General features: G+C 42.3%; 1 protein-coding gene across 1 annotated transcript in view; it reads right to left on the minus strand.

The window, feature by feature from the left end:
• Positions 1-26,467, minus strand: part of LOC140198771 (voltage-gated inwardly rectifying potassium channel KCNH7-like) — a 581,620-nt gene that overhangs the window by 86,221 nt on the left and 468,932 nt on the right. Inside the window, exon 7 of the mRNA XM_072259781.1 lies at positions 8,131-8,556. Coding sequence (XP_072115882.1) covers positions 8,131-8,556 — 426 coding nt within the window. The remainder of the gene's footprint in view (positions 1-8,130; positions 8,557-26,467) is intronic.

The following is a 26,467-nucleotide window of genomic DNA, read 5'->3' on the forward strand; positions in this document are numbered from 1 at the left end:
GCCAGCATACCATTCGCCTTTTTCACCGCCTGCCGTACCTGCATGCCCACTTTCAATGACTGGTGTATAATGACACCCAGGTCTCGTTGCACCTCCCCTTTTCCTAATTGGCCACCATTCAGATAATAATCTGTTTTCCTATTTTTGCCACCAAAGTGGATAACTTCACATTTATCCACATTAAATTGCATCTGCCATGAATTTGCCCACTCACCCAACCTATCCAAGTCACCCTGCATCCTCTTAGCATCCTCCTCACAGCTAACACTGCCCCCCAGCTTCATGTCATCCGCAAACTTGGAGATGCTGCATTTAATTCCCTCATCCAAGTCATTAATATATATTGTAAACAACTGGGGTCCCAGCACTGAGCCTTGTGGTACCCCACTAGTCACCGCCTGCCATTCTGAAAAGGTCCCGTTTATTCCCACTCTTTGCTTCCTGTCTGCTAACCAACTCTCCACCCACACCGATACCTTACCCCCAATACTGTGTGCTTTAAGTTTGCACACTAATCTCCTGTGTGGGACCTTGTCAAAAGCCTTCTGAAAATCCAAATATACCACATCCACTGGTTCTCCCCTATCCACTCTACTAGTTACATCCTCAAAAAATTCTATGAGATTCGTCAGACATGATTTTCCTTTCACAAATCCATGCTGACTCTGTCCGATCATTTCACCGCTTTCCAAATGTGCTGTTATCACATCCTTGATAACTGACTCCAGCAGTTTCCCCACCACCGACGTTAGGCTAACCGGTCTATAATTCCCCGGTTTCTCTCACCCTCCTTTCTTAAAAAGTGGAGTTACATTAGCCACCCTCCAATCCTCAGGAACTAGTCCAGAAACTAACGAGTTTTGAAAAATTATCACTAATGCATCCACTATTTCTTGGGCTACTTCCTTAAGCACCCTGGGATGCAGACCATCTGGCCCTGGGGATTTATCTGCCTTCAATCCCTTCAACTTACCTAACACCACTTCCCTACTAACATGTATTTCGCTCAGTTCCTCCATCTCACTGAACCCTCTGTCCCCTACTATTTCTGGAAGATTATTTATGTCCTCCTTAGTGAAGACAGAACCAAAGTAATTATTCAATTGGTCTGCCACGTCCTTGCTCCCCATAATCAATTCACCTGTTTCTGTCTGCAGGGGACCTACATTTGTCTTTACCAGTCTTTTCCTTTTTACATATCTATAAAAGCTTTTACAGTCCGTTTTTATGTTTCCTGCTAGTTTTCTCTCATAATCTTTTTTCCCCTTCCTAATTAAGCCCTTTGTCCTCCTCTGCTGAACTCTGAATTTCTCCCAGTCCTCAGGCGAGCCACTTTCTCTAGCTAATTTGTATGCTTCTTCTTTGGAATTGATACTATCCCTAATTTCTCTTGTCAGCCACGGGTGCACTACCTTCCTTGATTTATTCTTTTGCCAAACTGGGATGAACAATTGTTGTAGTTCATCCATGCAACCTTTAAATGCTTGCCATTGCATATCCACCGTCAATCCTTTAAGTGTCATTTGCCAGTCTATCTTAGCTAATTCACGTCTCATACCTTCAAAGTTACCCCTCTTTAAGTTCAGAACCTTTGTTTCTGAATTAACTATGTCACTCTCCATCTTAATGAAGAATTCCACCATATTATGGTCACTCTTACCCAAGGGGCCTCTCACGACAAGATCGCTAATTAACCCTTCCTCATTGCTCAAAACCCAGTCCAGAATAGCCTGCTCTCTAGTTGGTTCCTCGACATGTTGGTTCAAAAAACCATCCCGCATACATTCCAAGAAATCCTCTTCCTCAGCACCTTTACCAATTTGGTTCACCCAATCTACATGTAGATTGAAGTCACCCATTATAACTGCTGTTCCTTTATTGCACACATTTCTAATTTCCTGTTTAATACCATCTCCGACCTCACTACTACTGTGTGTTGCATATAAAATAGTTCTAGCATCTTTACCTCCAGGAGTTTGTCTTTGCTGAAGAACAAACATAACACGATGTCAGAAGTCAGCGTGAGCTCTAAATACAAAGCATTAACTGAATACCGTGAGCAACTAAGGGATGCCAGGTTCCGATGGCGAGAAGCTGTCAGTAAGAGAGCACACTGTCTTGTAGTTCACCAAGAGATTCAGGAGACAGAAGCCGAAAAATTCTGTTATGGATAACCTAAGCCACCCGCATCTATGCAGTTACCGGCAACCTAGCTGATAATTGGAATCACTTCAAACAGCGATTCAATATATACTTAGCAGTGAGCAGAGCCATTGGGGGAGGAGGAAAAATCAAAAGCATCTATCTTCTACAAGTAATTTGGGAAGATGCATTGGCCATCTACAACAGCTTTCAAATTGACAAGACAAGCTTTAAATTGGACACTGTAATGACAAAATTTGAGGAGCTTGCCCTATGTAAAAACATTACGCTTGAAAGGTATGTAAGTTCTTCTCCTGTGACCAGAAACAAAGTGTCAGCTTTGACCAATACTTAGCAGAACTTTATACACTGAGTAAGTCCTGTGAGTTTGGAGATTTGAGAGATACACTCGTCAGAGACAAAATAGTTTGTGCAATTCCAGATAACGTTCTTAGAGAAAGACTACTCTGAGAAGAAAAAATGATGCTAGAAAAGGCCTTGGATATGTGTTGGGCAGCAGGAAGCACATGAGTATAAGCTACAAGAGATGCACAGAGCAGAAGCAGCGGTGTATGTTGTGACAATAGAGGGGAAGAGCACAAGATGTTTCACAAAGCAACTGCAAACCAATGAGGTAGGCCCTAAGAGCAAATGCAGCAGATGTGGAGGTACGCAATCCCAAAGATGCGTCCAGCTTGTGGAAAGTCCTGTAATAATCGTGGGAAGAAGAATCATTTTGCAAGGTGCTGCAAAGCTCAGGCTATCAACAGTAAAAAGCACATTGTCGCTGAGGAAACGGAGGCAGTTATTGTAGATTCTCTGCAGACTGCTGGTGCAGATAAAACAGAATGGATTGTCCCAGTGACTGTGAATGAGACAGTAGTTCCATTCAAGCTTGACACCAGAGCCAAAGTGAATCTGTTATCCATCGATGATTACAAGACTCTCAAAGTAAAGAGCAAAATTTACCCAGTGAAGTTCAAAGTGACAGGCTATACTGGAGAATACATTCCAGTAAAATGAGGCTGTATAGTGACCTTCAAGCACGAGGGGCAGCACCTAAAGGCATAGCTACTGGTTGTAGATAAGGGAGTTCGGATAATATTAGGTCTGACTGCATGCAAAAGGCTTAACCTGGTGGAAACAATTTTCTTTGTGGTTTCACAGACCAAAGGTGACAAGGCAGCATTCAATAAAGAGTACTTAGATGTCTCTGAGGGTCTCACTTGAGAAACCTGAAACATAATCCATATGAGCTCCAGAGGGGTTATGCAAGAGAAGCACAAGAACTTAACTTTCCATAGACATCCATACCAGTTACACCAGCACGACAGTCAGAATGCCAGTACTGAACAGAATGATCATGATGAAGAAGTTGCCAGTCTTGCTTCCATATCATGCACCTGTGGTTCAAAATCTGTCTCATTGACTTCCAGTTGAAGACTGAAAATCAAAAATATCTCCATGATCCTCTCTGAGTTTGAAGGGGAAAAGTAAAAAGGAAGATGTGGAGACCACAAAGACCCCAAGGTCAGAACAATAACACCAATTCAACACTAACCAACTGGAGGAGTTGCTATCTATGATATGTGCCAACTGAAAGAGCTCTGTGAATTGAGATAGGATCAGTTAGAGCTCATGCAAGGTCTCACAAATCAGATGGATGTAGTCCAGGCTCCACTATCAGGCATGTGGAGCAAACTATGGTCACCCAGCAAGGACAAAAACAGACACGAACAGATAAGATCTTGGCAGAAGGATGAGAAAGAAATGAACATGTAGATCAAAGCTCTCAAAAGAACACTGGTATAATGCAGCAAGTGAAAGCAAGATATCTGTGGAAACAAATAACGGTCCAAAAGGGATCATTAAGCCACCACAGAGACAGATTGAGAGTGGTTGAGTGAAAAGGAGACGGTATATGCTCATTACAATTGAAGCTGATGTAAATATTTGTGTTAGAAAGCATTATTATGTCTTGCGGGTCTTTGAAGACATACTACAGTGTTTGTTTTCTTTAAAGGGGGAAGATGTGTTATTATGTGTGTACATAATAAAGAACTTCAGTTCCCAGTGTGCAATGCAGCCGCTTAACCTGGAACAGGAGGTGATGTTGGTAAATGGGGCACACATACGCTCTTGGCGGGCTGAAGGTCCCGAATAAAATGTGATTGAGCTGAAGCCATTATGTAAATCTGTAAATAAAATAGTTCTAGTGTTTTTACCCACACTAGTTTGTCTTTTAGGAAAAGAACAAACATGACAGTCTGGCGGACCTGAATTATATGGAAGAATAGGTTAGGACTTTATTCCTTGGAACACAGAAGATTTAGGGGTAATTTGACAGGTGGATACAAAATGATGAGGGTTAGGGTTAGACAGGATAAATGCAAGTAGGCTTTTTCCACTGAGGTTGAGTAGGGTTCCAACTAGAGGTCATGGGTTAAGGGCGAAAGGTGAAAAGTTTAAGAGAACGTGAGGAGAAGCTTCTTCACTCAGAGGGTCTCGGGAGTGTGGAATGAACAGCCAACGTATCTGGTGCATGGATGTGTTCAACCTTTAACAGAAGTTTGTATGTACATGGATGGTAGATGTATGAAGGGCTGTGATCCCGATGCATGTCGATTGGAATAGGCAGCTTAAATGGCTCAGCACAGTCTAGATGGGCCAAATGGCCTGTTTCTGTGCTGTACTTTTCTACGACTCTGATATCAGAATTCTGATGGAATCAGAATTCCATCATTACTTGTAAAAACATAACTGTATTAACTGAGAAAATAATTAGCATTTCTATTCATGTTGTGGTATCCCTGGCTGTCATCAGTATTCATAACTGATTATCAGCAGCTGCAATCTACATTTCAAATTGGTTAGTTAATAGCAAGTCCTTCAAATGGCGTGTGGATACTTCCTCCAACATCCCAATTTTTCTCATGAAGGTGTGTCAGTTTGAATTTTCCCATTGAAGGAAGGAAATAAATGTGATACACTTAGAAATACCAAGTTTCACCTAGCACACATACCAATGTCACAGAGCATGGTGCAAAATCCTTAGGGATATACATATATATATAATAGTAATATAATAATATAGTAATTTTACATATTGCACTATACTGCTGCTGCAGAGAAAAACTATAACATATGTGAATAATGATAAATCTAATTCTGATATGGGTATCTATTGTGGACTGAGAGTGGGAAGCGGGCAAGGAGAGGGGAATCATTGTTGGGAAAGGGGAGGGAAGAGGAAGAACCTGAGAGAAATTCTGTGATGATCAATAAACCAATTGTTAGGGATCAAATCACCTTGCCGGGTTTCTCAGGGCTGGGTGCGTCTGTACCTGCACCACTGCCTCCACCCCAGCACTCCTTCTCTGCCACCTGTCCCACACCCCTCCCATGGTGCTTCGCGCTCACCGTTCCCAACATCCTCCGCTCCCGCCAGATTTAGTAACTTGCTCTCTGCTTCACATTGACAATTACAGTACTGTGCAAAGGTCTTAGGCATCCTAGCTAGGTATAAGCGGTTAAGACTTATGCACAGTGCTGTATCAGCCTGCCTTGCTTTCAATACTGCTTTGTTTCCTGCCACCTTGAGAATGGGCAGGAGGCCAAAAGCTAGTTTGATCCTGCTTAATTGTTCATATGCCACAATTTCCAGGGTGCTTTGCGGAGTGAACAACATCTGTCATTCTGGAGTAACATTATAAATCACTGACTATACATTTTGTAAGGATACTGTTGTTCAGCTTTCTCAACAACCATGACAAGTTAGACACTAAAGGAGACCTGTAATTGGCAAGACTGAAATCCGGAGGTAGCGTTCAGCAGGTTTGGTTGTAGTACCTGCAATCCCTTCAATTGAAATTGTTCAGAAAGTTCCTATTTTCCACCTGCTGTAGTCCATCATAACTGAAATATAGTTCACTCCCAGGGACAATAAAGGATGTTCATGTGCTCTGGACACAGATTATAAAGTTGGGATAAGTTGTTCTCTGATCTTGGCAATCCATTTGCAAACGTTTCATCACTGTATGAGGAGACATCATTGATGCGCTGTTCCTTAGGATGATGTCTCCTTGTAAGGTGATGAAACATTTAGAAAAAGATTGCCTGGGTTGGGGAACAATTCAACCCAACCGTCAATCACCCGAGCTACACATTTTCTGAGTAATTTCCAATAGATTATAAGGCTCTGAAACATCCGAGCACTGTGCTAGAGATCTGCGCACCAGAGCCTTCTATCTCATTCCATTCAAGCTACTTCAGTTCTCGCACTAGATTTTCTCCACCAATGGAAATATTGCCCCATAGTATCAATATCATATCCACAACAGTAGATCAGACCCTATCAATTTGTTAATTATAGTCCTTTTGGTCTCCTTGTAATCATAAAAACATGTCAACAGGTACTAATCTATTTCCTTTCTGGATGCTATGATTGAATCTGGCTTCACTACTAACTCCACCACTTTCAGACCCCAGCCTTTGCAGTGTAAAAACAATTTCCCTCAAATCACTTTCATTTGTACATCATCGTTCTGCTTCCTCTCTTTATTTACTTTTCCACCATAAGGAATAGTTTCTTTTTAGTAATGAGGTTCAGACCTATCATGTTTCTAAATTTTACTTTTAAACCCCTTCTGAGTCTTCTTTGCTCAAAGGACAACAATACCGAGAATAACAATATATATTCTGAGTCTATATGTTGAAATAAAGTTCCTCATCACTGAAATCCTTTTAATAAATTTCTTCTTTACCTTCATCTTTACCTTTCTGAAAACATGGTACTCAGAAACAGACAAAGTATTCCTGTGGTGTTAATGCCACTTTGTTTCATAACTTGCTTGCTCTTGTACTCTAGGTTTTTATTTACTGAGGAAATGGCATGCATTTTTGAACTGTTTTGTCATCCTGCTCTCAACACACTCTGATACTTTGGTTATGTCACTGATGTTATTCCCCCTGCCAGAGGATTAGGATAAGTTTGCTGATGATTCTATTGCCAATGATTCCTCATGTCAGAAACAACTTCCATTAAGGAAACAGCAAATGACGTTCCACAGCAGGATAGAGGGACATTTGCACTGACAAGCAAAAGGTGACCTCTGATCTTGCCACCTCATTGAATCTGCCATCAGCTAGTGTTTCACCATTTATAACAGCAAGATCAGCCATATCAACAATGTGGTTACAGGAGACTAAAACAATCCTGATACCTTGCAAAGTGTAGATCCAGGCAAGAGAGTGGATGGATGGGAGAATAACAATTAACTCCAGATCGTTCAGGACATCAGGGAAGCAGTAGGCATCAATCCTGGGAGCTTATTTGTAGTTGCAAGCTTACTTCAAACAAATTATGACCATGTAGTGAGTGCTTTTGTTTCCTTTGCTCCAAACATATTTGGCACTTTTCTTAATGAAGCCAGTTTAGCTCAAAACAACTTTCTTTTGGAAGTTCTACCAGATTATACTAACAAATTAGTGTGAATAATACATGCCAGTTCTTTTCTTAGCACATGGGGAATAATGAAATCAATTTTCAGATATCAAAACAGGTTAATGTAACACATTCCTCCCATTTGACAGTGAACAGTAAGTTAAGGCATTTTATTGTATTGATAAGCTAAACATATATTTAAAAAAAGGGTGGCCTATTTGTGTAGTGGTGAGCACAATACTTTACAGTACCAGCAACCCGGATTCAGGTCCCGCTGCCTGTAAAAAATCTGTGTGACCTTGTGGGTTTCCTCCACATGCTTCGGTTTCCTCCCACAGTCCAAAAACACTCTGGTTGGTAGAATAATTGGACATTGAAAATTGCCCTGTGTTTAGGTTAGGGTTAAATTGGGGGACTGCAGGCCAGAAGGGCCTGTTCAGCACTGTATGTCAATAAATAAATAAATAAGAATCACTGAAAGACTTACATTTTGTTGCTTGTTTGGATTTCTGATTCAGATAAAAATTGCATCAACCATGACTTACCTCATCAGACCCTGATCCAAAAATGAGAAGGTCAAATGGTATAGCCGCAACCATATCAATAAGGAACCAGCCTTTGAAATAGTGAATCGCAATTTTTGCTGGATGACTAACCACCTCTTCATTTTGATTTACGTAAGTTGTTCTGAAGTTTATTAGAATGTCAATAATGAACATAATATCCACGATTAAATCCACAACATTCAGTGGGCTGCAGGAGTATCCACACTCTCTTCTCTTCTGCTCCTCCCTGTCATTTAGTAGAAAGGCTGCGGAGTAGGGGGTGAAGATTGCTGTGTAGATGACCAGGAGTAGGATTAGCCAGTCCCAAACAGCCTTGAAAGGACTATAGTGCAGGATAGTGAGTTTATGAATGCGGGGTGTCTGAAGCTTGTACTCTGGAAGAACATCAGCTCCAAGAGAAAGAACCTGCAGTATGTAGAAATAGACAGAAATTACCATGCAGTAATACTATTTTTTCATAATTTTCAGCCATGGGCCAACACGTACTGTTCTTTTATTTATTGCTATTGTCAAATTGATCATTGAATGATAATAATTGAAAAAAATGATTAGAGTAAAATTGAAATGAGATGATTGGATTCTCAATTTCCTTACTTGAAGAGCCCAGTCAGTTTGGATTGGCAACAGCTTCTCCTCCACAACCTTCAGCGCAGGTACACCACAGGGCTGTGTGCTTCGCCCCCTGCTCTCCTCACTTTACATTTATGACTGTGAGGCTAAGCACAGCTCCAATGCCATATTTAAGTTTGCTGACAACACTACTGTCATAGGCCAAATCAAAGGTGGTGACAAGCCAGAATATAGGAGGGAGACTGGAAATCTGGCTGAGGGGTGCCACAACAATAACAACTACTTACTTAATGTTAGCAAGATTAAAGAGCTAGTTATTGACTTCAGGAGGAGGAAACCAGATGTCTATGAGCCAGTTCTCAACAGAGGATCAGAGGTGAAGAGGGTCAGCAACTTAAAATTCCTCAGTGTTACTATTTCAGAGGGGCAGCATGTAAACGCGATTACAAAGAAAGCATGGCAGTACCTCTACTTCCTTAGAGGTTCGTGAAGATTCGGCATGACAACTAAAACTTTGACTAACTGCGACAGATATGTGGTTGAGAGCATACTGACTGGTTGCATTGCGGCCTGGTATGGAAACATCAATGCCCCTGAATGTAAAATCCTACAAAAAGTAGTGGGTGCGGCTCAGTCCATCATGGGTAAAGCCCTCCCCATCCTTGAGCACATCCACACAAAGTGCTGGAGCAGGAAAGCAGCATCAGTCATCAATGATCCCATCAGCCGGGCCAGGCTCTTTTCGCTGCCGCCATTAGGAAGGTGGTACAGGAGCCTCATCATCACACCACTCAGGCTCAGGAACAGCTATTACCCCTCAGCCATCTAGCTCTTGAACCAGTAGGGATAACTTCACTCACCCCATCATTGAACCTATGGACTCACTTTGAAGAACTCATCTCATGTTCTCGATATTTATTACTTGTTCATTTTTTATTCTCTTTTCTATTTTCACAGCTTGTTGTCTTTTGCACACCGGATGTTTGCCTTCTTGTTGGGTGCGGTTTTTCACTGTGTTTATCGGACTTACTGAGTATGCCCACAAGAAAATAAATCCCAGGGTAGCATATAATAAAAATATGAACTTAGATAATAAATTACTATGAACCTTGAAGAAAAAATATAACACTCTTTTCCTTTGAAACAAAAAGGATCTAAATAAGATCTTTAACATTGTGTTTTTTTAAAACTTAGACAAAGTGTTCATTTGTGGAGTAAAAATAGAAGCTATCTTGAAAAACAGATACACCCCAAAAATCCCATATGGAACTCTGAAGAAATTTCTGTAGCCAAGGAGTGGTGAGAATATGGAACTTGAAATCACAAGGACTGGTTGAAACAAGCAATTCAGATGCATGTATAATTAAGCTGGACAAATACATAAGCAATGGATTTAGAATCAAATGAAAAGACATGTAGGCGATAGGCGCTGCCAAATGGCATGTTTTGCTGCAATATACCTCATCTAATTCAACTCTGACCAGGTAATATTTGGTGACATATAATTACAATCTCACCATTATCATTACGTTCTGTCTGGTGTGATGCAGTTGATCTTGGTCTTTCCATGACCCTGACTGTCCTTGGCAAATTTTTCTACAGAAGTGGTTTGCCGTTACCTTCTTCTGGACAATATCCCTACAAGACAGGTGACCTTAGCCATCGTCAATACTCTTGTCTGGTGTCAGTGGTCTCATAACTAGGACTTTGTTATGCACCAGCTGCTCATATGACCATGCACCACCTGCTCCCGCGACTTCACATAACCCTTGCACCTATACTCCTCCGTTACAATGAACAGAGACTCCATATGTCTCAGGCTGTTTGAGTGAATGCCTCAGCACCAGTGTTGGAGTGTTGCTTCAATTTTATGCTCCTAACTCTGGCACTGAACTGCATAGACCAAAATTAGTGAGAACAGTGGATAACATTTTTGGGATTTCTGTGCTTGTGCAGTTAAAGGTTATTGTTCGTTATTTTGGGGAAAAAAATCTCAAAGTTTATGCATGGATATGGCAGCATTTCCCCATAAAATTGGGCTACCAGACCTTTTAAACATCACTTTTGGAACAAGTGATCAATAATACCATTTTCCTCTGGGTGGCAGTGTAGCCACTTTAATAGTGGAGGCTTTAAAAAAATGCCAGGCTGTACACAATGTCACCCAGATTTCATGTAAATACCTGATGTTATATATTTCTGTAGATTATAAATACATACACTCATGTCCTATGTTGTTGGTATTAACTTCCTGTCTGTTCTTTTCCATCATTTTACTTTGGCTACATAATCATGTTTACCATACTGTACTTCATTCTTCCTCTCCTTTAGAAATTGCTCACACACTTTCCTTCAGGATGATATTTCTCTACCTCCCTTTTACAGTTAAAGCTACACAGTGGTTCTGAACCTACCCACCCTCTTGACTATATTCTCATAATGGGTGACAGTATGAAAATACAGCTTACAGCTCCAGTTTTGAGTTGCATCTGATTCTTCACCATATGTGCTTTCCCAATCTCTGAAATCCTACTCTGTGTGAGTTTTACTCACCTTCCGCCTTGTCAACCGTTCCCATTCCCTCATTTCACTGTGCAGAGGATGGTGTGTGGAGGGAGTGGTGCGGAGGGAGTCGTGTGGAGGGAGTGGTGCGGAGGGAGTGGTGCGGAGGGAATGGTGCGGAGGGAGTCGTGTGGAGGGAGTCGTGCGGAGGGAGTGGTGTGGAGGGAGTGGTGCGGAGGGAGTGGTGCGGAGGGAGTGGTGCGGAGGGAGTGGTGTGGAGGGAGTGGTGCGGAGGGAGTGGTGCGGAGGGAGTGGTGTGGAGGGAGTGGTGTGGAGGGAGTCGTACGGAGGGAGCCGTGCGGAGGGAGTCGTGTGGAGGGGGTGGTGCGGAGGGAGTGGTGTGGAGGGAGTCGTACGGAGGGAGTCGTACGGAGGGAGTGGTGTGGAGGGAGTCATGCGGAGGGAGTTGTGCGGAGGGAGTGGTGTGGAGGGAGTGGGCAGTTGCTAGAAATTTCTTAACCTTTACATCTTCAATGTTTTTATACCTCTAATGCTGTTCTTTTGGATTGGACCTGGTAGCATTGCATGCAACCCCATCCCACTCCATCTAAATCAAGGATTCCCAACCTTTTTAATGCCGTAGACTAATGCCGTTAAGCAAGGGGCCCATGGACCCCAGGCTGGGAACCCCTGCTCTAAACCCCTCCACCCAGCCCACCACACCCAACCCCATCTCAAGCCAGTCTCTTCATTCATTCCACATCTCTCTATCTTACTCACTATTCCCAATCCCATTACATCTTAGTGAGCCCAAACCCAACCCTACTTCAACCAAACTCTGCAGACTCCGCTCCACAGCTTCTACTCGGCTTCGCTCTATCTGACTACACCCAGTGTTGCTACACCCCACCCTATTGCACTGACATACACCCGACTTGCTGATTAGGTGATGGAGACTGGAAAGACAAACTGTCTGTCTGCCCTCCTGTCTGCAGGTGCCCTTGGGATCCCAAAAACGAGGGTTGGATCCTTGACCCACATGGCATCAGGCAAGAGCCTTCTGCCATCATTCTGAACTGACTGCCTCTTTTGGGTTCATCTGAAGCTGGGCATACATCTTTACAGTCCACCCAATTTTGGGATAGAAACTTTGCACCATCTCAATGCTAGGATTGGGTACTTTAGGGCAACCTAATGGAAGTCCTTGTGGGCACGTGACCAAGTGGTTAAGGCATTGGACTAGCCATCTGAAGGTTGTGAGTTCGAGCCCCAGCCGAGGGAACGTGTTGTGTCCTTGAGCAAGGCACTTAATCACACATTGCTCTGCGACGACACTGGTGCCAAGCTGTATGGGTCCTAATGCCCTTCCCTTGGACAACATCAGTGTCGTGGAGAGGGGAGACTTGCAGCGTGGGCAACTGCTGGTCTTCCATACAACCTTGGCCAGGCCTGTGTCCTGGAGAGTAAAGACTTTCCAGGCGCAGATCCATGGTCTCGCAAGACTAACGGATGCCTTTACGCTAATGGAAGTCCTGGGACTTTGAGGCTCACCTATGCCTGGCATGGTTCATCAGCACCCTTCTGTTGCTAGGATTTGGTCTCAGGACCCACCTGAAATTGTCAACATGATGCCAATTATGACTAAGGATACAAGGACAATGAAGGTCCACAGCAAGGATAAAATGGTTATGACAACATGAACTAGACAGCGTCTAGGACCTGGAAGCAGTGATCAAATTGGATCTGGTGCTATGCTCCTGGTCCAGGTAAGTAGGAATGTGAGCAAAGATGAGAATGCAAAGATGCTCTAGAGAAGCAAATGAATGGACGACAACAACAAGGCAGATGAGCACAGTGCAGAAGTATGTGAGCTAATAGACTTTGGTAGAAATTTTAAAAGGCTGAGTTTTTTTAAATGTTCAGAGTTTGGGGAAAGTTAATGTTTGAAGGGATAAGTATATCCTTGTATATAAGCTACTGCAAGCTAACATTCAGACATAGCAGGCAATTAGAAAGCCAAATATTATGTTGGTCTACAATATGTGAGGATTTCAACAGAGGAGTAAAAGTATCTAAATTATATTAATGACTTGGATGAGGGAACTAAATGCAGCATCTCCAAGTTTGCGGATGACACGAAGCTGGGCGGCAGTGTTAGCTGTGAGGAGGATGCTAAGAGGATGCAGGGTGACTTGGATAGGTTGGGTGAGTGGGCAAATTCATGGCAGATGCAATTTAATGTGGATAAATGTGAAGTTATCCGCTTTGGTGGCAAAAATAGGAAAACAGATTATTATCTGAATGGTGCCCGATTAGGAAAAGGGGAGGTGCAACGAGACCTGGGTGTCATTATACACCAGTCATTGAAAGTGGGCATGCAGGTACAGCAGGCGGTGAAAAAGGCGAATGGTATGCTGGCATTTATAGCAAGAGGATTCGAGTACAGGAGCAGGGAGGTACTACTGCAGTTGTACAAGGCCTTGGTGAGACCACACCTGGAGTATTGTGTGCAGTTTTGATCCCCTAATCTGAGGAAAGACATCCTTGCCATAGAGGGAGTACAAAGAAGGTTCACCAGATTGATTCCTGGGATGGCAGGACTTTCATATGAAGAAAGACTGGATGAACTAGGTTTGTACTCGTTGGCATTTAGAAGATTGAGGGGGGATCTGATTGAAACGTATAAAATCCCAAAGGGATTGGACAGGCTTGATGCGGGAAGATTGTTCCCGATGTTGGGGAAGTCCAGAACGAGGGGTCACAGTTTGAGGATAAAGGTGAAGCCTTTTAGGACTGAGATTAGGAAAAACTTCTTCACACAGAGAGTGGTGAATCTGTGGAATTCTCTGCCACAGGAAACAGTTGAGTCCAGTTCATTGGCTATATTTAAGAGCGAGTTAGATATGGCCCTTGTGGCTACAGGGATCAGGGGGTATGGAGGGAAGGCTGGTGCAGGGTTCTGAGTTGGATGATCAGCCATGATCATAATAAATGGCGGTGCAGGCTCGAAGGGCCGAATGGCCTACTCCTGCACCTATTTTCTATGTTTTCTATGTATATATGGCCAAGGCAAGACCACAAAGTGTGCAATTCTAATCCCCTTCTTAGGATAAACTTGCTTTTGAGGGGATGCAACTAATATTCACCAGAATGATTCCTGGGAAGGTAGAACTGATATACAAGGAGAAATGGAGTAGAGTAATTCCCTGGTTAAGATTTCTACTGCCATGCTGTAGAAATTTCATTCTGGCAGTTTCTGCAAAAGCAGTGTATCCTGCTGGTAAAATGCTTTGGTTTTGGCCAGAGTTGGGAAGCCCCGTTGCTCAGCTTAGGAACATTCTATCAGCCAATCAGGAGAAAGTTCTAGAGAGTGGAATAGAGAGAGATTTGTGGTGGACAGAACTCTCGTTCGGTTCTCCTTTTTTGGCGGGAGCTGTGGAGAGGACAGGGGGTAAGATGCCACAGAATGCCATTGGAAGGAGAGTCCCCGTTGCACGAAGTGCTTTGTGCAGATGAATAGCTCCAAGGAGGAAGGGCCAGTACTCCCGAGAGAACACCTGTTTGTTCAAGATGGATATCAAGTGAAGTTTGGACTGTAGTGGATGCTCTCATGCAGGCCATGGGTCCAGCGCCATGAGTAACGGTTATACCCAGCTTTTGGACAATACGAGCCCCAACAATATGGACAATATGGGCCCTTCTATTTTTTTCTTTTCTTTCTCTTGATAACTGTTTGATAAAGCTGAAATTTGTAAATATACTTTGTTCATAATTTTCTGCTGTGTATGATCTGTTATTTCTTGCTGACAGACGAACGTGTATGGGCTGTATCGACACAGCATTCACCCAAAGCAAGGTTTCTTTAATCAGAACATCATGATGCACCTGTTCGGTTGAACCCCAAATTGTCCCAACCCTGGGCGCACATTGCTTATGAAAAGTGGCCTTCTCACTGCTGAGTCACGTAGCTGTTAGTAGAGGTAGCTAAAGAGCCAAGTTTACATACGAGATCAGTGAGGGGGTTACAGTAGGATAGGCCATCTTTCATTAAACTTTACAACAATGAAAAATGACTTCACTGAAATTCATCAAGGATGTGACAGGGTGGATGCACAGAGGAGTTAATCACTGTCTCAAAATAAAGAGTGAGCCATTTAGAACTGAAATGAGAAGTGTCTTCACTGAGACTTTGAGGAAACGTTGGAATATTCTAATCCTGTGGAAGTTCATGCAAAACTGAGTTCAACAGATTACTGGATATTAAAGAAATCAAAACAGCTGGAGATACCAGGAAAACGGTGTTTAGAATAAATGGGCCATGTCGATTAGTGAAATAGACACCAATTGACCTTTTTTCTTATGTTGTCATGTCTAGGTCCAGGTGTGCATCAAACTCTAGAATCGAAGTACGAGATTATTGGATGCGATTTGTCACCATGAATCACCTGGATATAGGTCCATCAATGTATATAACATTTAGCTAATAGTATTCTTGAGTGGTAGGGGTGAAGATACGTCTCTACCAAGGGAGGTGTAAGGTAGGTGCTCCTTCCCTCCTCTAGCCTGCGAGTCACCTTTGGGCAAGGTGTAGCACCTGCTTAGCCCTTGATCAGAATCAGGTGAAGCGATGGGAGCAGATGGTGGATGATCATATCAGCAGCAGCTGGTGCATATCACAAATTCTGGTTATGTGACCACTGACGCCAGGCAGATAATCTCTAAAGAGTATTAATAATGGCTGGGGTCACACATCTCGTAAAGACACTATCCATAAGAAGGCAATAGCAAACTACTTCTAAAGAAAAATTTGTCAAGAACAGTCATGGTCATGGAAAGACCATGATCACCCACATTATACGACATGCACATAATGACAATAATGATTCTTAGGCATTGATTGCTCCTGAATGCAGGACTGCAGGACATAGGTCTGCAAATGGTTATCACTGTATATACAGTATCAATGTACACAGGTCTGGCTTAGTTTAATACAGATGTCTCAGTGGCATTAACTGTAATTCCAAATAACTTTCTTTTAAAGAACTGGTCCTGGCTAAATGATTCTTTGAGTTATGAAGACCGCTTATCAACTCCTCCCTAGCTTCAACTCTTTTTAGTAACAGGCTAGTGTGCACAAATTTCAGTGATTTGCTTGTTAAGCTGATGCTGTAAAGGTTATTGGCTTTTGAGGAGAGGTAGGGAGGAAATGGGTTGATTTTCCTGACATAGTAGGAATGGGAAATGCTTGTGCCTCGCTAAGATGGAGCAAACAACTGACCTAATTAAAACACTTTTATTATACTTATTTTTTTCTAAATGGTATGGGTTTTTTCCTTTTGAGTTTCAAACTCAGTGTAATAGCATACGTTTTGAAAACTGCAGTGCTTTCAAAGAGTGGCCAGATTTCAGGAACAGGAAATTGGTATATCTTATAATTTTTTCTTCCCCTTATGCTGATTAATTATCATTTTGTGTAACGTCCATGTTTACAGGCGATATTTTGGCCTACAGATGTTGTGCTGTTCTGGGAATCTTCTGTTTCATTTGGGCAGAACATAAGACCGTAAGACATAGGAGCAGAATTAGGCCAACACTCAGCCCATTGTGTCTGCTGCACCATTCCATCATGGCTGATTTACCACCCCTCTCAACCCCATTCTCCTGCCTTCTACCTTAGCCTTTGATACCCTGCCTAACCAACAACTATCAACTGCCACTTTAAATATACTCAATGACTTGGCCTCTGCAGCTGTCCCTGTCAATGAATTCCACAGATTCACCACCCTCTCGCCAAAGAAATTCCTTCTTAGAACATAAGAAATAGGAGCAGGAGTAGACCATCTGGCCCATCGAGCCTGCTCCGAGGTCATGGCTGATTTGACCGTGGACTCATCTCCACCTACCTGCCTTTTCCCCATAACCCTTATTATCCTACTATGCAAAACCTATCTAACCTTGTCTTATGTATATTCACTGAGGCAGCCTCCACTGCTTCATTGGACAGAGAATTCTATAGATTCACCACTCTTTGGGAAAAGCAGTTCCTCCTCATCTCCGTCCTAAATCAACTCCCTCAAATCTTGTGGCTATGTTCCTAGTTCCAGTCTCACCTATCAGTGGAAACAACTTTCCTGTCTCTATCTTATCTACCCCTTTCATAATTCTATATGTTTCTATAAGATCTCCTCTCATTCTTCTGAATTCCAGTGAGTACAGTCCCAGGTGATTCAATCTCTCCTCATAGTCTAACCCCCTCATCTCTGGAATCAACCTGGTGAACCTCCTCTGCACCACCTCCAAAGCCAGTATATCCTTCCTCAAATAAGGAGACCAGAACAGCACACAGTACTCCAGGTGTGGCCTATACAGTACTGGTACCCTATACAGTTGCAGCATATCCTCCCTGCTCTTCAAATCAATGTTCCACTTGGCTTCTTGAGAGCCTGCTGCACCTGCAAACCAACCTTCTGCGATTCATGTCCATGCACTCCAAAGTCCTTCTGCACAGCAGCATTCTTATCTCTCTACTAAATAGATATCCCTCAGCAGGCAGCCACCAGAAGGTAACTGTGGCTATATCCTCTGGTCCTAGACTCATCCACTATTGGAAAGATCATCTCCATATTCATATGCGACAGGTTTCAAAGAGATTCCCTCTCATTGTTCCCATTTCCAATAAGTACAGGCCCAGAACCATTATTCCATCCTTTTTTGTTAAATAAAATGTTAAAACCCAAGAGAATAGCATTGTGAGAGATAAGCACCAGCATGGCAATAGTTACTATTATTTTAAGATCTAGTTATGTGTCTGAATGCATTAAGCAGTACAAGAGGCAAGCACAAAAAAAAACGAATGATAAGATTTAGTGACTTATACTGTTAATTCCTTTATAAGTTTCTTGGCATGCAATTTTCATGATAGACTTCCATGATTGAAATCCCAGTAGGTTATAGTCTCTGTCAACATTTTTCTGCCTGCTGCATTGTGCCTTGTAACATAGTCTCTGAAGGCACTTCTTTCTTTCAGCTTCCTATACTGTCTAAAACCCACATTGTCTTCTATGTATTCTTCTCAATCTTTAGAAACATGCCTGGTCCCTCCTTACCACCACTTTTTTATTTTATACTGTTGTTGGTCTTTTCAGCTGTACTACTATTCTCTGCCACAAACCTCAGCCTTTCACCTAGATTCTGTTAACTTTTAATAATTTCAAAGCAAAACAAGCAGGTTAAACACTGAGCAAAAACCATAACCAGCAGTTTTATATACACAAGAGATTCTTGAGATGCTGAAAACTTAGAGTAACACATTAAAAAGAACTCAGCAGGTCAGGCAACATCGATGGAAAGGAATAAACAGTTGATGCTTCAGCAGAAACCCTTCATCAGGACTGGAAAGGAAGGAGGAGGAAGCCAGAATAATAATGTGGGGGAGGAGGGGAAGGAGTGTTGTTTAAGTGAGAAGCTGGTAGGTGAAGCCAGGTAGCGGGGGTTGGGGGGGGTGAGTTGACGTAAGAAGCTGGGAGGTGATAGGTGGAAAAGGTAAAGGAATCTGATAGGACAGGAGCGTGGACCAGGGGAAAGGGAAGGAGGAGGAGCCCGAGGGTGAGGTGATAGGCAGGTCAGGAGTAGAGAGGAGGTAAGAGAGCAGCCAGAGAGGGGAGTGGAAGAAGGAGGTAAGGGTAGGGGGAAAAAGTTAGAGAAATTGATGCCCATGCCATCCCGTTCACTACAATGTTAGCTCCACAGTAAAAATTGTTGGACAAGGCTGACAACCAAAACTGTTAAATACCTATTGAGGAATTACTTGCTAGTTTGAATATTTTAAAAGAGAAATTAAATATATGGGGTAACAATGATAATCGGTGCATTAACATTATATTGTTATTGGATAAATATGATTTGTCCATCATGGAATTGCTTACACTTCTAACAAAAACATGAACATTATGAGGAACCTGAGGCTGAACTATTCAAATCCTTTACACACGGCTTGAAAGAAAATAAAATGTGAGTATACTATTTACTGATTGGGATGGCACTGTCACAGGAAGGCAGCATCCGTCGTCAGGGACCGCCGTCACCTAGGGCATGCTCTCTTCTCACTGCCGCCGTCAAGAACGTGGCACAGGAGCCTCAGGATTCACTCCACCAGGTTCAGGAATAGTTATTACCCCGCAGCCATCATGCTCCTGAACCAAAGGGGATAACTTCACTTGCCCATCACTGAACTGTTCCCACATCCTATTGACTCACTTTCAAGAAGTCTTTATCTCATGTTCTTGATAGTTTGCTTATTTGTTTATTATTATTATTTCTTTCTTTCTTTTTTACCTGCACAGCTTATTGTCTTCCAGCAACACACATCAAAGTTGCTGGTGAACGCAGCAGGCCAGGCAGCATCTCTAGGAGGAGGTACAGTCCACGTTTTGGGCCGAGACCCTTCGTCAGGACTAACTGAAAGAAGAGTTAGTAAGAGATTTGAAAGTTGGAGGGGGAGGGGGAGATCCAAAATGATAGGAGAAGACAGGAGGGGGAGGGATGGAGCCAAGAGCTGGACAGGTGATTGGCAAAAGGGATATGAGAGGATCATGGGACAGGAGGCCTAGGGAGAAGGAAAAGGGAGGGGGGAGAAAGCCCAGAGGAAGGGCAAGGGGTGTAGTGAGGGGGACAGAGGGAGAAAAAGGAGAGAGAGAAAAAGAATGTGTATATATATATATATATATATATATATATATATATATATATATATAAATAATGGATGGGATACGAGGGGGAGGTGAGGCATAGGTGGAAGTTAGAGAAGTCAATGTTCATGCCATCAGGTTGGAGGCTACCCAGACGGAATATAAGGTGTTGTTCCTCCAACCTGAGTGTGGTTTCATCTTTACAGTAGAGGAGGCTGTGGCTAGACATATCAGAATGGGAATGGGATGTGGTATTAAAATGTGTGGCCACTGGGAGATCCTGCTTTCTCTGGCGGACAAAGCGTAGGTGTTCAGCGAAACGCTCTCCCAATCTGCATCGGGTCTCACCAATATATAGAAGGTCACATCGGGAGCACAGGACGCAGTATATCACCCTTGCCAACTCAGAGGTGAAGTGAACATTGGTTGTTTGTCCATCCTGTTAGGTGTGGTCTTTCATTGATTCCGTTATGGTTCTTGGATTTACTGAATATGCCCACATGAAAATGAATCTCAGGATTGTATATGGTGACATACAGTATATGTACTTTGAACATTTGGTAGGGCAACATTGTTATTTTTATTTTGTGTTGTGAAGGAAAGCCAAAAAGAAGTTAAAAGTGTTTAGGAATGTTATTTGTGACAGTCCCATCAACAGTTGCTTAGAATTTCCTTGGCACTTACTGCAGCATTTCAACAGCATCTGCGGTTCAAGCTGCAGGACTCTATCTCAGCCGCAGCCTTCCCTTCATGCACAGCACCGGAGCACAGAGTGCGAAGGAAGTGAACTACGTTCAGACATTGACAGACAGTAGAAATGGGAGGAGGTCTGAAAATCAAAAATGGAGGATTATTGAGTGAGGGCCAGTTGCCGGGTGAAAGATGCTGTGATCATTAGTTGAGGAAAAAAGTGTTAGGCTGGAATCCTTTTCTTTTGCCTGGATGACTTCAGCTCCAATAAAATGGCCTGACTGTTTTGCACGCTCAGAATTCTCCACTGTGTACCACTTACAGGTTGCATTGCAATAACTCAGAAAGACTTCTTCAAGCGAATCTTCTTTAAATGTTTACCATGCAGATGGATGAAGACTGCAAATACATGGCAGTGCTACCACCCAGAGCAGGCGTGCCCACCCTGCGGCCCATGGACCCTTGTCCATGGCATTTAAAAGATCGGGAGTCACTAATCTGGAGGTTCTGATATTTTGCTGTGAAAATGGAGTCCCATTCTTTCATCATCGTTGGTCTAGGTCCTGTGATACCTCACCTAATAGCACTGTGGGAGCATGTATATCACAGGCATTGCACCTCCTCCTTCTAAAAGGCAATTAAAGTAGAGTATTCAGCGCTGATATTGCCAGTGGTAACCACATTAACTGGGAGGGAAATAATTAAAATAGTATCAGCAAAGAACCAAAATTAGAACAGACTTTTTGGTCAGGTAATTAAGGTGTATAAAGGAGTCTGGTGGAAAAAATCTCTTTTTTTAACTGCTTGCCTCCAGGTAATGACGTAAGCGATTGTGCTAATGCATTGTATGGCCTACTAATGCTTTATGCTGTGAAACAAGCAATTCAGTAGGTTAAACACCATCAAAATTTTTGTATATAATCTGGGATGTCTGAGACTTGTAACTGCTGATTTACCCTATGTTCATAGTAACCTGCCCTTGTAGAAAAGGAAGTTGGGGTTTATTATTAGCAGAAAGACCTAAACTCGCATGGACACTTTAATATCTCATTCCAAAAAGGGTGCTGGGTTCCTTTAGTTGTCAACTGCTTAGCTAACCAAAAAATGTTCCTGATTAACTTTAAAACAGAATGCAGGAATGGACATAATGACAATCAACTGATCTCTTTTTAGATCCTGCTGGACCAGTAATAAGACCGTAAGACCACAAGATATAGAAGCATAATTAGGTCATTTGGCCCAGCGAGTCTGCTCTGCCATTTCATCATGGCTAATCCAATTTTCCTCTCAGCTCCAATCTCTGGCCTTCTCCCTGTACCCCTTGATGCCCTGACCAATCAAGAATCTATCAACCTCTGCCTTAAATATATATATATAAAGACTTGGCCTCCACAGCTGTCTATGGCAAAGAATTCCACAGACTCACCACTCTCTGGCTAAAGAAATTCCTCCTCTTCTCTGTTCTAAAAGGACACCCCTCTATTCTGAGGCTGTGTCCTCTGATCTTAGACTCTCCCACCATAGGAAACATCCTCTTCACATTAATTCTATTGAGGCCTTTCACCATTTGATAAGTTTCAATGAGGTTACCCTTCATTCTTCTGATTTCCAGCTAGTATAGGCCCAGAGCCATCAAACACTCTTGAAGAAGAATAAGTAATCATTCTTCAATACAACACACAGTCATTGATCAGTGACTGAATAAAAGATGCAAATTTAACTCAAAGTAACAAATTATTTGATCTTAAAGAGACTTAAAAAGATTAAAGTTTAGTTTTATTTGTCACATGTACATTGAAACATAGAGTGGAATGTGTTGTTTGCATCAGATCAGCAAAGTTTGTCACGATGAGGCCACTCTCAGGTTGGAGGGGCAACACTTCATATTCTATCTAGGTAGCCGCCAACCTGATATATGAACATCAACTTCTTAAAAAAAAGGCAATTTTTTCTTCCCTCCCATTCCCTCTTCCTTAATTACCCACTCTTACCTCTTCTCTTCAGCTGGTTATTTTCCATCTGCTATAAACGAGTTACAGGTAGGAACTACATGTGATGTAGTCATTAAACTTGCCATAAAATCGAATGAGCTACTTAGACCACAAGACCATAAGACATTGGAGCAGAATTAGGCCATTCATCCCATCGAGTCTGCTCCACCATTCCATCATGGCTAATCCCGGATCCCATTCAATCCCATGCACCCACCTTCTCACCATGTCCTGACCAATCAGGAAACCATCAACTTCCGCCTTAAATATACCTATGGACTTGGCCTCCACTGCAGTCTGTGGCAGAGCATTCCACAGATTCACTACCCTCTGGCTAAAAAAATTCCTCCTTACCTCTGTTCTAAAAGGTCACATCTCAGTTTTGAGACTGTGCCCTCTAGTTCTGGATACCCCCACCATAGGAAACATCCTCTCCACATCCACTCTTTCTAGTCCTTTCAATATTCGGTAGTTTCAATGAGATCCCCCACATTCTTCTAAATTCCAGTGAGTACAGGCCCAAAGCTGCCAAATGCCCCTCATATGTTAACCCCTTAATTCCTGGAATCATCCTCATGAACCTCCTCTGGACTTTCTCCAATCACAACACATCCTTTCTGAGATGTGGGGCCCAAAACTGTTGACAATACTCCAAGTGTGGCCTGACAGTGTCTTATAAAGGCTCAGTGTTATCTCCTAGCTTCTATATTCTATTCCCCTTGAAATAAATGCCACCATTGCATTTGCCATCTTTACCACAGACTCAACCTGTAAATTAAACTTCTGGGAGTCTTGTTCGAGGACCCCTAAGTCCATTTGTACCTCTGATGTTTGAACCTTCTCCCCATTTAGATAATAGTCCGCTGTATTGTCGCTTGAACCAAAATGCATTATCATACATTTCCCAACACTGTATTCCATCTGCCACTTTTTTTGTCCATTCTTCCAATTTGTCGAAGTCCTGCTACAATTGCATTGCTTCCTCAGCACTACCTACCCCTTCACCTATCTTCGTATTGTACGCAAACTTTGCCACAAAGCCATCAATTCCATTATCCAAATCACTGACAAATAATGTGAAAAGCAGCGATCCCAGTACTGAACCATGAGGAACACCACTAGTCACTGGCAGAAAAGGCCCCTTTTATTCCCATTCACTGCCTCCGTCCTGTCAGCCATTCCACTAACCATCTTGTAACACCATAGAATATTATCTTGTTAAGCAGCACCTTATCAAATGCCTTCTGAAAATCTATGTAAATGAATTCCACTGCCTTTCATTTGTCCACTCTGCTTGTTACTTCCTCGAAGAACTCTAATAGATTTGTCAGGCAAGATTTCCCTTGACAGAAACCATGCTGACTTTGACTTTTTTATCATTAATCTTCAAGTATCCCGAAACCTCATCTTTAATAATAGACTCCAATATTTTCCCAACCACTGAGATTGGGCTGACTCGTCTGTCATTTCCTTTCTTTTGCCTTCCTCCCTTCTTAAAGAGTGGAGTGACATTTGCAGTCTTCTAGTCCTCCGGACCATGCCAAAATCAAATAATTCTTGAAACATCATGACCAATTAATCTGTTATCTCTTCAGCAACCCCTCTCAGGACTTTGAGCTGTAATCTATCTGGTGCAGGTGACTTATCCATCTTTTGACCTTTGAGTTTGTCTAGCAGTTTTTCCTTTGTAATAGCAATGGCACTCACTCCTGTTCCCTGACACTCACTGACCTCTGGCACAATGCTGGTGTCTTCAACAGTGAAAACAGATGCAACGTACCCATTAAGTTAATCTTCCATTCCTTTGTCCCCCATTAGTACCTCAGTAGCATCATTTTCGAATGGTCCAATATCAACTCTCACTTCCCTTTTACTCTTTATATAACATTACTTAGATTAATATTATGACAAAATATGATTGGAGCTTTGTGATGTTAATAGTTTGCCATGGAAGGGTATAGACCTTATTTGGAAATTGGTGAAGAATTTGTGTTGGTATCCTGGTTGGACTTGATTTGGAACCCTTTACTGATATATGCACATTTGAATTAATTCTGTCATTTTTCTTTATCAACAGTTATCACAGATATCTTAACTATCTCTAGAGTGTTATTACTACATTCTGAATTGCATCAAAGAATTCAAAATAAACAAACTTTCTTAGCTCCTCTTTCCCATATGGTAAACAATTTGCATGAAAGTCAAAGTAGAGTTTATTGCCATATGTGCAAATACATGTATGCATGGGTGTGATAAAAATTATTTGCAACATCACAGGCACATAGCAATAAAGACACAATATTTACAAAAATATGAATTATATTAATCATACAAGAAAGAACAAAATTTGAACAAAAATCATGTCCAGTGCAGTCAAAAGTGGTCATGACAAATACAAACCCCTGGGTCCCCATCTCCTCCTTTTTTTCCTATGGTCCATTCTCTTCTCCTATCAGATTCCTTCTTCTCCAGCCCTAGACCTTTCCTACCCACGTGGCTTCATCTATTACCTCTTTCTCCTCCCCCATCTTTTTATCCTGGCTTCTTCCCCCTTCCTTCTCAGTCCTGAAGAAGTGTCTCGTCCCAAAACGTTGACTGTTTATTCATTTCCATAGATGCTGCCTCACTTACTGAGTTCCTTCAGCATTTTGTGTGTGCTGCTTCGGATTTCCAGCAACTGCAGAATTTCTCATGTTTATGATAACTATTATTTCTGGTTATGAAAGGACAAATAACTTATTGAGATTATTCAAGTTGAGGTGACTTCTGATCACTGTTAGAAGTTTTTAGTCTCGGTGGAATGGCATTTATCATTCATGATATACTTTCGATTTGTAGTTGTCCTCAAATATTCTAATTGTCTAATGGTAAAAGGAGAGTAATAAAAGGTCAGATTGCGCTCAAAGCTAGCTGGTGCTTCTATAGACAAATATAGATAAGTTGCAGATAAGTTCAGTGCATTCCCAAATTCCATCCCCCGTCTCCCCCACCCCACCTTTACCTCTTGGTAGCCATATTGTAGTGTTATTGATGAAATGCCATGCAGGCACAGGCATATCAAGCAGGAAGTGCACTGAAGATCAGGCACTCATCTGACCATCTTCCTGTCACCATCTAGTCTAGTCTAGGGATGGAGTTAATGTTACGTACAGTACTATGCAAAAGTCTGAGGCACAAATATATAGCTAGGGTGCCGAAGGCTTTTACACAGTGCTGTAGTAATTTTATATATTGCACTGTACTGTTGCTGCTGCAAATGAAAATATATTTCATGACATATGCACAGTAAATGATGATAAGCCTGATTCTGATATGCGTCTATGTTGTTGACTGAGAGTGGAAAGGGAGCAGGAAGAGGGAAATATTGGTTGCGAAAAGGGGAAGGAAGAGGGGAGAGCAGGGAGTATCAGAGAGATACTTTGAAATGATCAATAAACCAGCTGCACCCACACCACTCCCCCACCCCTGGCACTTCTCTGCTACTCCAGTGGCACTCCACCCCCGACATTCCCAGACTTACAAACTCACTCTTTGCTCCACGTACTGGGCACAAGTCTAATGTAACCTATATGCCAAAGACTTTTGCACTGTGTTGTAGATGAGGGGCAGGATACATTATATAGCTACTCCCCACACCCCCCCATCTATATATCAACCATTGTTGATACATCAAACATGATCTTATTAAATTGAATAATTTTTAAATATTTTTCTTAAAACTTAAATAAATTTCCACAGTTTCTAAAGACCTTCTGAGAGCAGGAGCTATCAGAAGGTCATCATGCCACTGTGTGTAGGGCCTCAAGTGAACGCAAGGCATCAGAGTGCAGAGTTCAATTCCGGCATCATCTATAAGGAGTCTGAACGTCCTTCCCA

This window comes from Mobula birostris, chromosome 6, assembly GCF_030028105.1.
Source record: "Mobula birostris isolate sMobBir1 chromosome 6, sMobBir1.hap1, whole genome shotgun sequence".
Classification (NCBI taxonomy): Eukaryota; Metazoa; Chordata; class Chondrichthyes; order Myliobatiformes; family Myliobatidae; genus Mobula; species Mobula birostris.